The 13,859-nt window shown below is 53.4% G+C and overlaps 1 protein-coding gene across 1 annotated transcript in view; it reads left to right on the top strand.

Moving 5' to 3' along the window:
- The window catches only part of NIN (ninein), a 179,699-nt gene that overhangs the window by 20,190 nt on the left and 145,650 nt on the right, over nucleotides 1-13,859 (top strand). Inside the window, exons 4-6 of the mRNA XM_069856937.1 lie at nucleotides 3,100-3,269; nucleotides 10,225-10,264; nucleotides 11,853-12,043. Coding sequence (XP_069713038.1) covers nucleotides 3,100-3,269; nucleotides 10,225-10,264; nucleotides 11,853-12,043 — 401 coding nt within the window. The remainder of the gene's footprint in view (nucleotides 1-3,099; nucleotides 3,270-10,224; nucleotides 10,265-11,852; nucleotides 12,044-13,859) is intronic.

Here is a 13,859-nt window from a genome sequence, read left to right on the forward strand (position 1 = left end):
GGAGACCTCATCGCTCTCTGCACCTTCGTTCTTGTGGTGAGGTGGGTGCTGGGCTCTTCTCCCAAGTAAGAAGGATAGGACTAGAGGGAATGGCCTCGAGTTGTGCCACGTGAGGTTTAGATTGAATATCAGGAAAAACATCTTTATGGAAAGGGTGGTGAAGCCCTGGCAGAGGCTGCCCGGGGCAGTGGTGGAGTTTCCATCCCTGGAGGGGTTCAAAAAGTGTGTGGCCGTGGCTCTTGGGGACGTGGTTTAGGTGCACGGTGGTGTTGGGCTGACAATTAGTTTGGGAGATCTTAGATGTCTCTTCCAACCTTACCAATTCTGTGATTCTGCGATCCTTCCTCATCAGTTTTGGCTGGAAATAAGAAGCTCCCAGAGTGCCAAAACTTTACTGGTTGCTGCTTTGTGCTCAGCATTCCCTAAATACCTGGAATGATGGGAGCGGGGAGGCCACCAGCTGCTGTACTGGGGGTTTGGGTTGGGAAAGCGGAGGGGTGGAGGGGCTTGGAGGGTGGTGCCCATGGCTCCAGTGTGGTGCCCATGGCTCCATAGCACAAGAGCTTGGTTCTGTCCCACGCAGCCGATGGCACAAAGGTGCACATAGCAGTTTAAAAGCTGTAGCTCGGTGCGAATGAAAGCACCCTGGTTGTGGAAATGGGATTTCAGGTGCCTGAGCTGGGGTTCCCTCGGTAGCCGCGCTCAGGCACAGCCTACGGCAAAGTTGGAGCTTTGCCCGGCAGGACCAAACTTTCCACTCTTCCCAAACTCTCAAGATCACCTTTCCCTCCCAGGGAGCTCCTCAGGCTTGGCAGTTTTTTAATTGCAAAGGAAAGCCAAGCACATCCAGGTGCTGAGACCAAAAAGGAGAGAGAAGGCAGCTGCCAGCCTGCAAGTGCTTCAAACACAATAGCGAGGAGACCTTTCCATTCCTCCTTTGCTGCTGAAGTGCTTGCGTGGTATGAAAGCACCGGTATTGCCACGAACGGCTGGATTTTCAGCTGCAGAAAGGGGTTCAACGTGCTGTCGCAGGGGTGTTGGAAATGGGATTCTTCTGCGCTCTGGGAAATCCAGAAGGAAATTTAGCCACGGCTTTATTATTGCTAAATTCTGGCTGGTTTTCCCCAGCATCTTTCCAAAGGCAGATGGGCGCAGAGGTGCGTTTGTGCCTTAGCGGAGGGGAAAAAAAAATCATTTTTCAATAAAAACAAAGCCCCCCAACCCTCTCCTGTGAGGGAGAAAATAAATGGGTGAATGAGTAGCCACAAATATTAGCATTTCAGAGAGAGCTGCTTGGTGGAGATTGTTCACCACCAGGCAGGCTTTAATAGGAGTGATAAGGTTTGCTTTTGTTCTGGGGCTCTTACTTAATCAGCCTGTCTCGCTGCGATTTTTCTATCGGCGCACTTCATCGCGCAACTTTCATGTGTGAGTCCCAGCTGCAGCAAATCTTGTTAAAATGCCCTTGTTCAAACACGGGCACCAGGGTTTGTTCCCTAGAGCTGCAATATGGACGGATGGAGCGCCAGGCTGGAGGAATCAAAGGCCTCCTGGTCCTGTGTATTTTATAATTCATTGCATAGCTAAGTTGCAGAATATTTTTCCTCTAACAAGCTTGAAGCCTTCTTCCATATCTAAAGGAATATTATCCAAGGAGGCGGTTGGGTAAGGGGGTTTAGAGACCCGCGGCTTTCTGTGAACCGTTTGTCAATGGTTGAACAGCATCCCTGCTCCTTATTAGTATTGCACTCTTGCATTTATTTTGTACCAAGAACGCCCTGTAAATTAAATTTTAAAAAGCTGCTGCTCCTGCCGCTGCCTCCGTGCGCCACAAGTGGCAGAAAATCAAAATGAGCAAGTCCTGGGGTGGGGTTTGGATGGTAAGGTTAACAAACACTGAAACAAAGCACAGCAGAGAGCCTTTCTCTAATTGAATCCCTGGTTAATTTGGTCCTCTGGTTAATTTGCCCCTTGCTCCACATGTCGGGTGATTCTGGCTGATAGTAGCCCAAAACGTGCTTGCTTATTTTTCATTTTGATCCCCATCAGGGAGTGTTCACAGATCATTTGAATTAGATCCTAGGATGAAATGTTCTCCTGTGAGGGTGGGGAGGTCCTGGACCAGGCTGCCCAGAGCAGGGGTGGCTGCCCCATCCCTGGAGGGGTTCAAGGCCAGGCTGGATGGGGCTTGGAGCCCCTGATCCAGTGGGAGGTGTCCCTGCCCAGGGCAGGGGGTGGCACTGGATGGGCTTTGAGGTCCCTTCCAACGCAAACCCTTCCCTGATTCCAATTCAGTCCCCAAAGGCAGGACGTTGGGAAATTGGAGATAGAGAATGTGAGTGGAGCTGTGGAGACCCCTGCATTAGATGATGAAAGATTATTTAGATCCTGCAACTGATGTTAGCGGCACAGCACGCGCTGGGACTTGCCCCACCCTCACCTGGGTCAGCTGCTCGTCTCAGTCCCTGCAAGATGTTCGCCTCTAAACTTGCCCAATTTTTTTTTTCTACTCGCCCAGTTGTTTTCAACTTTGAATCGAGCAGCGATTTCGATCCCCTGAGAGCAGTGGTGGTCACCCAGGTGTCTGCATAATCTGGAGACCTGACCTGCCTAAGTGCAACACCGTCCCTAATTAAACCTGCCCATGGTGCTAAGGGACATGGTTTAGTGTTTGATAGGAGTGGTTGGACTCGATGATCCGGTGGGTCTCTTCCAACCTGGTGATTCTGTGATTCTATGGCTGGTAATGAAGCTCAGTGCGAGGAGGAGAGACTTGAATGACTTTCCATGTGGGGCTGCGTTTGCAAGGCTGAGGGATTTCTTCCTCACCTTGCTGACTGAAAAAAACTTGGTTTGGGAATTGGAAAAGGGCGAAGGAGATGGAGCCTTGATCCCACTTTGTGACAGCCTCTTGTTTTGGAGCCCAATTCACCCCATCAGGCCTGATGCCACAGTGAGAGTCATGGTCCTGGAAGGAGCAGCTGCTCAGGGAGAATGGTGGTGGCAATTTGTTGCTTGAAACACTTCAACCAAACCAGCTCCGCATGCTGGATCTGCAAAAATCACTTTACCGATGTACGTTGTTCTTGAATTTCACAGATTCCTCCCTAGAAGCCCAGCCCAAGTACATCAAAGGAGGCAAACGCTACGGCCGGCGGTCCCTGCCGGAGTTCCAGGAGTCGGTGGGGGACTTTGCCGAGGTGACCGTCATCGAGCCGCTGAGTGAGGAAGCGCATTCCCCACACATCGCCTCCAGCGGCTGCGAGGAGGTGAGTGGGAAGGGGCTGATGGCTGGGGTGGGCTGTACCCCCCCCCAGTTTCACTGCTCCCCTCATCCTAAGGTGGTTTGGATGTCCTTGGGAAGACCCCAAGAACGACTCCTTTGCTTCATCCCAGGGAGGGGGTTGAGTCCCCTTCCCTGGAGGGGTTTAAGGGATGGGTGGACGAGGTGCTGAGGGAAATGGGTTAGTGTTTGATAGGAATGGTTGGATTCGATGATCCGGTGGGTCTCTTCCAAACTGGTGATTCTATGATTCTATGATCCCCACGCTCCCTTCCGCAGGCAGGCTGCCGTGGGAAGCCGGGCTGGAGGCAGGTTCCCGTGGTGGCACGGTGACGTTCGCTGGGTTCTGGCACTGCTGGCTGCAGCACAGGCCAGCAATTAAATGAGGGCTGTACCGCTGCCTCCGCGGCTAACGAAGTGTGTGCTGGGAGCTAAGTGAGCAGAAGGAGCATGTCCTCATCCATTAGGTCATTGGCAAACTGCCGGCTGTGGCTCTGCTGCTCTCTGGTAGAGGGGATGGGGAATAGGGCAGCTGCCTTGGGATGGTGCCCTAAACCCAGAGCCACCCGCTTCTCCGCTCAGTCCTCTGTGTTTTATTTTCCCAGCAAAAAGCTTGTGTGCTCCAGCACCAAAGGGAAAGGCTGACTGCCCTGGGAGCTGCACAGCTCTGGGCAGCCCCTGTGCCCCACATATTAAATAGTTTGGGTTGGAAGGGACCTCAAAGCCCATCCAGTCCCACCCCTGCCCTGGGCAGGGACACCTCCCACTGGATCAGGGGCTCCAAGCCCCATCCAACCTGGCCTTGAACCCCTCCAGGGATGGGGCAGCCACCCCTGCTCTGGGCAGCGGGGGCCAGGGCCTCCCCACCCTCATGGTGAAGAAATTCCTCCTTGTGTCTAGTCTAATATACTTGCTCAAAAATCTTTATCTTTTCCCCCTGGTTTTGTGATCAAAGTTGGTGGCTCTTTGTGCTCTCGATGCCAACCCCAGAACCTCCTCTTGCTTCTCGGGAACAGAAAAGCAAACAGTGAGGAGGGGTTTGTGTTAGTGTACGGCCGCAGCGGCGTTTCCCCCGAGCTGGGCTCCTTCCAGCCGGCCCCCGTTTGCCAAGCATTGTTGATTCAGCAGTGTGTGTGTTCAGGAGCATGGGGTGGGAGTTTTCCAGTGGGAAGGAGAAATGCTGCTGCTTTCTTCTTTCCTGGCATCGCCTGTGCTTTCCTGGAGATGGGGGGACTCTGCAGCCGCCTGCGGAGGGGTGTTCCCAACCCTGTGAAGGGAGAGGTTCCCCATTTCCAGTGTTATTCCTTCAAAGCTAAAGTTGTTAACAACTTGAAGCAAAGCTTTTCCACCCAAGCCAGCTTCTTTACTGTGTTCTTGGTAACCTCTACTCACTGCCACAAGGATGCTCATCCATCTCCTGGGCTGCCCTGACCTTGTAATCAATGTTAATTGACCCATGGCCCCCAGGGAAGCGATTCCTTCCATAGAAAAGACCGCTCTCCTCTTCCTCCTCTCTTTTGGTCTGTAAGGAGGTATAAAAGGCTGGCCTATTAACAAGGTCAGTCAATTAATTCAGCTGGTATAGAATCACGCTCTGCTCAGTGTTGGCTGCATCAGGCTCCCCGTGGAACCTCTCCTTGCACCCTTTGGGGTGGATGGGATGGTGAATTCTCTTTTAATCTGAGAAAAAAATCAGAATAACTTGTAAAATCCCCATTTTTCATCATTATGAGCTTTCCTGTCTTGTCTAGAAGATGATCCTCTCGGAATGCCTATAGGAATGAGTTGCTTGAGGGCATTGGGGCTGAAACAGTGGGCGGTGGTGGAGGTTCCTGACTTCTTGGGGCTTGGCCCTACCAACAGGCTTTGCCCAGGCTTCTCCTGCTGCGCGTACGAACACGCTGCTGGCGGCTCTCTGCGAGCCTGCCTCCAGCCCAGGGTGTTTGCTGGCCTGAGAACTGGGGCAGCGTGGCTTAATTGGGGCTTGCTTTCAGCCGGTGCCAATTAAAAGAACTCGGGCTCTGTCTGAGAGGCTTCCTTCTCCTCCTCGTCTCTGTAAACACAAGAGAAGAGGCTGGAGGGCTGCTCTGTGCATGGGATCGGCTGCCTGGAGAAGCTGCATGACCTCCATCCCTAGTGGCTTTCCAGGTGCTGCTGGACCAAGTCATGAGCAGACAGGTCCGAATTCAGCGTTGACCCTGCTGTGAGCAGGAGGTTGTGTAGGGATCCTGAGGTTCCCTCTGCCCCGTGTGGGTTTGTCCCTAGAGATGCTCCTAGGTTGGTGGGGTTTTGATAGGAATGGTTGGACTTGATGATCTGATGGGTCTTTTCTAACCTGGTGATTCTATGATTCTATGAGTGATGGGAAGCGGCGGGCTCTGGCAGCTTTATGGATGTGGTGCTAGTGGAGCTGCAACCATGGAAGCGCTTAGGAACACAACATGAAAGCTTGTGGTGGGAGAAGCTGTGCAGCTCCAGCCCTGGCTGTCACTTGAGCTTGTTCGTCCTAATTTAAAGTCACAGAATGGTTTGGGTTGGAAGGAACTTCAAAGCCATCCAGTCCAACCCCTCTGCAGGAGCAGGGATGTCTTAAACTCAATCAGGTTGCTCAGAGCCCCATCTAATCTGACTTTGAATGTTTCCAGCGATGAGGCATCCACCACCTCCTTGTGTAACCTGTTCTTGATACAGGGAATGGGTCTTACTGGGCTTTCAAGCCCATGGCAGCCAAGAACTGTTCAAGCGTGCTTGGGAAGTGCTGTGATCTTGCTGTTGTTTACTTTCTGCCTTGCGTTACCCCTGGTGATGATCCATGCGATGGTGGCAGTGGTGGTGAAGGATTGGGACGGGGAGCAGGTTTGGTGGCCATGGGCAGCTCTACCCTGGGGCTTGTGGGTTCTCAGCAGCTCACTCTGGGGTACATGGTGGGACGTGGCCAGCCTTAAGGCCATGCAAATTTCCAAACCTCAGCACAGGGCACCTATCATCTCCCCTTCTCCAGCTACCGGCTCTGCTCCAGGGAAGGTCTCACCTACTTGCAGGCTGTCATGTCCCAGCTCTGTCCCTTCAGTGCCTGTCAAAGCCGCTCGCTCCCCAAACATCCATGTTGGCTTCTGTGTAGAGAGGTTTCCAGCGTGGCTTGGCCTCTTGGAGCAAAACCTTCTGAGAGGATCAGGCTGAAAGTCTTTGGCTTCGGTCTCCTTGACTGGAAATAATCGCTTGCCAAAGCAGTGGGACCAGGAGGGTAAAGGAGGGGATTCTGTCCCTCTGCTCTGCTCTGGTGAGACCTCACCTTGAGTCCTTGTGTTCTGGAGCTCTCAGCACAGGAAGGATGTGGGTCTGTTGGAGTGAGTCCAGAGGAGACCACGGAGATAATCCAAGGGCTGGAGCAGCTCTGCTGTGAGGCCAGGCTGAGAGAGGTGGGGTTGTTCAGCCTGGAGAAGAGAAGGCTGTGGGGAGACCTTAGAGCAGCTTCCAGTGCTGAAAGGGGCTCCAGGAAAGCTGGGGAGGGGCTCTGGATCAGGGAGGGCAGGGAGAGGATGAGAGGGAATGTTTTTCATCTGCAAGAAGGGAGATTGAGGTGAGATCTTAGGGAGAAATGTTTTGCCATGAGGATGAGGAGGCCCTGGCCCAGGTTGCCCCGAGCAGTGGTGGCTGCCCCATCCCTGGAGGGGTTCAAGGCCAGGCTGGATGGGGCTTGGAGGCCCTGATCCAGCAGGAGGTGTCCCTGCCCAGGGCAGGGGTGGGACTGTATGGGTTTTGGGGTCCCTTCCAACTCAAACCAGTCCTTGAGGCTGTGATGGTGCTTGCTGCCCCTAAAGGTGCATTTCAGACTGAGGTGCTCTGCAGCTGAGAGCAAAGCAGGGTGTGAAGGTTCCCTGTCTTGCAGGGGTCTCTGAGCCAGCTCGCAGGGAGGTACCAACGGGGCCATCAGCTTCGGTGCGAAGGCTCCCTGTGCGAGGCAGAGCAGGCTCAGCGCGCACTCCTGCTCGTCATTTTAATTAGCAATATATTCTGGCGGAGAACAAAGGTCTGTCTCGCTGAAGCAGATGGCAGGGGGGGAAGAGGCTGCTGCCTTATTATGGGGAGAGGCCACGGCGAGCGAGCGGCCCCGGCTGCAGATGCTCGCCCGAGCTGGAGGGCAGCGAGCATTGAAAGCCGCGGCCATCTGCCCCTCCGCCCGGCCAAGCACGCGTCTGCCCGTGGGATAATGCATTCCTGGGCCCGCCGATGTGTGTGACCCGCGTCCAGCTGTAGCTGCACCGGGGACGGCAGACAATGCTGGGCCTGACATCGGGATGCGCCGTTCCCCCCCTGCGTCTGCCCCAGCCCCTCTTTGTCCTCTTGCCGGTGGTGGGTGACCCCGAGCCCTCGCCGCACAAAAGGACCCCCGAGTCCTTCCCAGCGGGGCCTGGGCAAGGGGAGGGAGGTTGCACGAGCTCCCCGGGGTCGGTGGCAGTGGGTTTCGAGCCGACAGCTCCCCTGTGACAGCGGAGAATCCAGCCTCTTCAGGTTTGTTGGTGTTTATGGAGTTACCGTCTGCTGCGGTTTGAGGTTCTTGGGTGGTAGGCAAGTCCTTGAAGTGAGATGTGCTGGTGTGCATGGAATCATGGAATGATTTGCATTGGAAGGGACCTCAAAGCCCATCCAGTCCCACCCCCTGCCATGGGCAGGGACACCTCCCACTGGATCAGGGGCTCCAAGCCCCATCCAACCTGGCCTTGAACCCCTCCAGGGATGGGGCAGCCACCACTGCTCTGGGCAACTTGGCCAGGGCCTCCCCACCCTCACGGCAAAACATTTCTTCCTAAGATCTCATCTCAATCTCCTTCTTCCAGCTGAAAACCATTCCTTCTCACCTTATCCCTGCCCTCCCTGGTGGAAGTGTTAAATGGTTTAGATCTGACTCTTTGTGAATGTTTCTTGTGCAGAAAGAGTTGGGCACGGAGGGCACCAGGCAACCAAAGAGACCTTCTCCCAGCTCCAAGCTGCCTGTTGCACGTGTACAGGCACTTGTGGGCTGGGGTGGTGTCGGCTCATGTATTTTTGGAATCTGCTTTCTGCCTTTGCAGGGGGTAACTCAGCAGTACCTGTTGCCTCAGCTCCCACTTTTTGTGTGCTTATCCTGATGGATTCTCAGGCAAACAAGGGATCTGCCACATGAGTGGTGGTACTAGCAGGACAGCACTTGTTTGGGTCCAAATCCACAGCCTTCTGGTGCAGTGGTACATATATCGCTGATTGAGAAGCTCGACGTGAGCCAGCATGGTGCGCTCACAGCCCAGAAACCAACTGTGTCCTGGGCTGCATGAAAAGCAGCGTGGCCAGCAGGGAGGGAGGGGATCCTGCCCCTCTGCTCCTCTCCTCTGTGACCTTGTCTGGAGTATAGTGTCCAGTTCTGGAATTCTCAACATAAGGAGGAGATGGAGCTGTTGGGATGGGTCCAGAGGAGGCTATAAGGATGATCCAAGGGCTGGAGCAGCTCCCATACGAGGACAGGCTGAGAGTTGGGGTTGTTCAGCCTGAGGCTCGGAGGAGATCTTATAGCGACCTTCCAGCGCCTGAGGGCTGGAAAGCTGAGGAGGAGCTGTTTGTAAAGGCTTCTAGTGATAGAACGAAGGGCGATGGGTATAAACTGGAGAGGGGCAGATTTAGACTGGACATAAGGAGGAATTTCTTCAAGATGAGAGCGGTGAGACACTGGCCCAGGTTGCCCAGAGGAGGGGTGGCTGCCCCATCCCTGGAGGGGTTGAAGCCCAGCTTGGATGGGGCTTGGGCAGCCTGGTCTGGTGCGATGTCCCTGCCCATGGCAGAGGGGTTGGAACTGGATGATCTTTAAAGTCCCTTCCAACCCAAACTATTCTATGATATTCTTGTCCTGAACACCCAGCAGTGCTGCAGGTTCCAGCCCTGCCTGTGACCTCCTGCTTTTACCAGGCTGATTTCTGCCTGGGAAAGCAAAGGTTAAGCCCCACTCTCCTTCCGAAGCTGCCCCTAGTTCCTTCTCTGGACACGGAGGGGTCTGGCGGTGAACAGCCCTTGCCTGGTCCAGGAGCTGAAACAGGAAAGCAGTGAAGCTAAAAAAAGTGACCTAATCCAGTTTCTATGGTAACGTTGTAGATTAATGGCTTTCAGCTGTAATCTGAATGAGACGTATTGAACTTTTATATGATGATTTAGAGCCTCTTTGTGTCCTGGGTGACTTTGACTTCAAATCCATCTGTCACGTGCATGCCGAAGTATCCGCTTGTAACGGCGGAGAAGGAACATCTGCTGATGCTGTTGCTAAACCAGAAGTTAATAGCACTGAGCATCGCGTGTTGATAAATACCCTTGGCTGGAACAAGGCTGGTAGAGATGAGCCAACGTGTAGTACTTGGGGAAATCATTCTAAACAACATTCCTCTGCTCTGTTCCTGGTGCTGCCTGAGCTGCTGTCACCACAGAGGAAGAGGGATGGCTTAACAGCAGCAAAGAGGATGCTTTTTCTCTAGCTAACCCAGCAAAGAGCTTGTTGGCAGCACCCCCATGGTAGGGGGTGGGACTGGATGGGCTTTGAGGTCCCTTCCAACCCAATCCCTTCCATGATTCTATGTAATTCGGACGTTGCTTATATGCAGCTCATGATCTTCCCTGCATCCTCAACACCTGTAAGACAAGCAGCATGGTTTGCTTGGGGGGCAAATCCCTCCCTGCCCATCAAGCTGCCGGTCTCTGAGCTGCCTCCTCCCGTGGGTCCCTCCTGAAGCACCTGGCGTGCCAGAAACAGGCAGCATCAAAAAGCTGTGGAATTCCAGCCCAGCCCGCAGGGAGCGGGGAGATGAAAGCCTGGCAGCATTACTGCAGCCCTGTAGCACGTTTGATGCTGGTCGCGGAGTCGCTTTCATACGGGTGATGTCTTGCAATACTAATAACTCGCAAACCTTTTGTTTTCTCTCCAGCACTGGAAGACGCGAGACAGCGAGGAGTACGAGGCCGAGGGTAAGAGCAAGCAGCAGCGCTTGCGTGTGTTTATTCTCGTTTCAGCTTTGAAGATGAATCGCTTCGAGGCAATCTCAGCCCAGCTGGCACGCTGAGCAGCCCCAGCCCGGGGTGGCGCAGAGCTTGGCGAGGCACATGGGGGGCGAGCAAGCTCCAAGCTGGGAATGAGAGCTGAAGCAGGGCTCCTTGGAGGCCACAGTTTTCTGCTGCATTCTCTCTTCCCTCTTTTCTTCCTCCTGCCTGGTGCAAAGGTTGTCCTGCTGTGGGGGCTCCTGGTCTCCCCAGCATTCTCAGAGCAGCAGCCGGGGACGGTCCTGGTCCCCACTCCTGCGTGGGGGGCTGCTGGTTGTAGTGGAGCATGGTAGGCACTAGATGTCAGCAGGGACCAGTCATTAAAAGCTCTGTAATTGTCCTGTAAGAGAGAGTGGGGCGATCCCTGGGGTGCAGAGAGGCTCTCCGTCCTGCCTTCTCCTTGGACACAGCTGGTGGGGCTTGGGGAATGGCGATAAATCGGAAAGGGGAAGACTGAGACTAGAAATGAGGATGAAATTCTTCACGCTGAGGGTGGGGAGGCCCTGGCCCAGGCTGCCCCATCCCTGGAGGGGTTCAAGGCCAGGCTGGATGGGGCTTGGAGCCCCTGATCCAGTGGGAGGTGTCCCAGCCCATGGCAGGGGTGGAACTGGATGGGCTTTGAGGTCCTTTCCAACCCAAACCATTCCATGATTCTATGCCTGAACGGGGACATCAGTGGGACACATTCTGGGATGTGGCCAAAGATTTTGTACCGTTGGTTAAGGCAGGGGTGCTCAAAGGGGACCCCATGGCGTCAGCGTGACGGCACGCTCCTCAGAGTCCTCCTCCTGTCACTGGCAGGCTCTGGCACTAACCCTTAGCACAACTGGATATGTTTATAACTTAACTACGCAGCTTTTAATTGCTTCAACACCTCTTCTGTGTTTTGGCTGCTTTCTATTCCCTACACAATGCAAAGGGACCACATTTTTGCTCCAAAAGTCACTTCTGGAGCCTGAGAGTGAGGCAGCAGGTGCAAGCCTTGCAGCGAGCAAACTCTGTTTTGACTAGCAAGTGTTTCCAGCTGGGTGAGACTGTGCTCCAGGCTTTGCTGGAGGTGGAGGAAATGCGTTCAGCTGGAAGCTATTGAGTTTTTATTCTTTCCCTCAAAGTACTTATATCAAACATACGCTCCAGTTTGCACTCAAAGGGTATGGGAGTTTAGTCAGCTTCACCTGGGGAATAACATTTATGGAGCCAGGCAATCACTGAAGTTTTCAGTTGTTGACCAGAGCAGGGGTGGCTGCCCCATGCCTGGAGGTGTCCAAGGCCAGGTTGGATGAGGCTTTGAGCAACCTGATCCAGTGGGAGGTGTTGGAACTGAATGGGCTTTGAAGTCCCTTCCAACCCAACCCATTCTATGATTCTAGTAGTCCCATGGGGTTTAGTGAGCAAGGAGGGAGGCTCTGTCCACTCTAGGAGCTTCTGCACCGTGATATGCAAACCCCCCAGGTCTTCTGGTGGTCACTCGTTTGCAGTGGATGGGAGAAACTAGAGCAGTTTCCTCCATTTTCAGGGCAGCTGCGCTTTTGGAATCCAGATGACCTGAACGCCTCCACCGGAGCATCTCTGCCCACTCCAGAATGGATAGAGGAGAAACTGCAGGAGGTCTGCGAGCACCTCGGCATCACCAGGGATGGCCACCTGAACCGCAAAAAACTCATCTCCATTTGTGAGCAGTACGGGCTCCAAACGGCATCCGGGGAGGTGAGTGGCACGTGTGGACCTGCTTGCACATGGGTTTTAGTGTGGCTCTCAAAAACCTGTCCTGTGGTTGACCCCAAGCCTAAAGCATGAGTGCTGGTGAACAGGTTGCTACTCGTGAGACCTCTTCTGGGGGATTGTGTCCAGTTCTGGAGTCCTCAACATAAGGAGATGGAACTCTTGGGATGAGTCCAGAGGAGGCTACAAGGATGATCCGTGCGCTGGAGAACCTCTGCTATGAGGACAGGCTGAGAGAGTTGGGGTTGTTCAGCCTGGAGAAGAGAAGGCTCCAAGGAGACCTTATAGCGACCTTCCAGTACCTGAAGGGGCTCAAGAAAGCTGGGGAGGGACTGTTCACAAAGGCTTGGAGTGATAGAACTAGGGGTGATGGCACTGGAGAGGGGCAGGTTTAGACTGGACATAGGGAGTAATTTCTTCATGCTGAGGGTGGGGAGGCCCTGGAACAGGTCACCCAGAGCAGTGGTGGCTGCCCCATCCCTGGAGGGGTTCAAGGCCAGGTTGGATGGGGCTTGGAGCCCCTGATCCAGTGGGAGGTGGAACTGGATGGGCTTTAAGGTCCCTTCCAACCCAAACTATTCTACGATTCTATGATCTTGAAAGGCCTCGTGGCTTTCCAGCAAGTTCGTGGTGTTGACCCATCAGAGGTTGCTCTGGTGGAAGGCAGCTGCCAGCCTTTCGGACACCATGCCGTGCGTGTCTTCTCATGCAATCACTGAACAAACTAGAGTTGAAAACATCTCCTAGATTCCACGCGTGCCTCCTTAATGCCAGAAATCTTCCAGCTAGACAAATAAATAGGGGTTAAAATATTCATAGCCGATTGCTTTTGACTTCACAAAGCCCTTCAGCAATTTCTGTCCTCCAGGAAGAGTCCCTGAAAAAAAAATATTTCCTTAGCAAAAAGCCTCTTGTCAATTTAGGTTTCAGTTTTATTAAAAACCTGCTGTTTCGCATCTTAAAATAAGATGGTTTTTAATCATTCCCTTCCTAAAGCGTTTCTGAGCAGGTCCACCTTTGCGGCATTTTCAACAAAACATCTTCAGGATATTAAAACAAGGCAGAAAATGGGGAGGGAAAAAAAAATTAAAAAAAAAAGAAGACTAATAGTAAGGGACTGCTCTTAGCATCTCTGATCCTAATCAGGTTGGTCGTGCTTTTCAGAGAGCAGACTGCCCTGAGGCGTTAAAGAGATTCATTATAACCTTGCAGTGTCTTACTGTGGTTTTTTTCCTGGTCACTTTTTGCTGCTGGGGGTTTGGCATCTGTCTCGTTACCTTGTACTGAATTCCTGAGGTCACCCTAGCTCAAGAGCAGAATGAAATTAGGTTTTTTTTTTTGTGTTGTATTGCAAGAGGGCTTGTGCCCTCATTCAAGAAGGACACTGAGGGGCTGGAGCGCATCCAGAGGAGGGAACAGCGCTGGGGAAGGGGCTGGAGACCAGGGGTTCTGAGGGTGGCTGAGGGATCTGGGGTTGTTTAACCTGGAGAAGAGGAGGCTGAGGGGAGACCTCATCGCTCTCTGCAGCTCCCTGAAAAAGAGGGTCTGGTGAGGTGGATGCTGGGCTCTTCTCCCAGGTAACAAGTGTTGAGCTGAGAGGAAATGGCCTCAAGCTGCATCAGGGGAGGTTTAGATTGGATATTAGGAAAAATTCAGTTACTAACAGAGTGGTGAAGCCCTGGCAGAGGCTGCCTAGGGCAGTGGTGGAGTCTCCATCTCTGGAGGGGTTCAAACCGCGTGTCTGTGGCACTTGAGGACATGGTTTTGTAGGCACCGTGTGGTTGGGCTGATGGTTGGACGG

The sequence above is a fragment of the Phaenicophaeus curvirostris genome, chromosome 5 (genome assembly GCF_032191515.1).
Source record: "Phaenicophaeus curvirostris isolate KB17595 chromosome 5, BPBGC_Pcur_1.0, whole genome shotgun sequence".
Classification (NCBI taxonomy): Eukaryota; Metazoa; Chordata; class Aves; order Cuculiformes; family Cuculidae; genus Phaenicophaeus; species Phaenicophaeus curvirostris.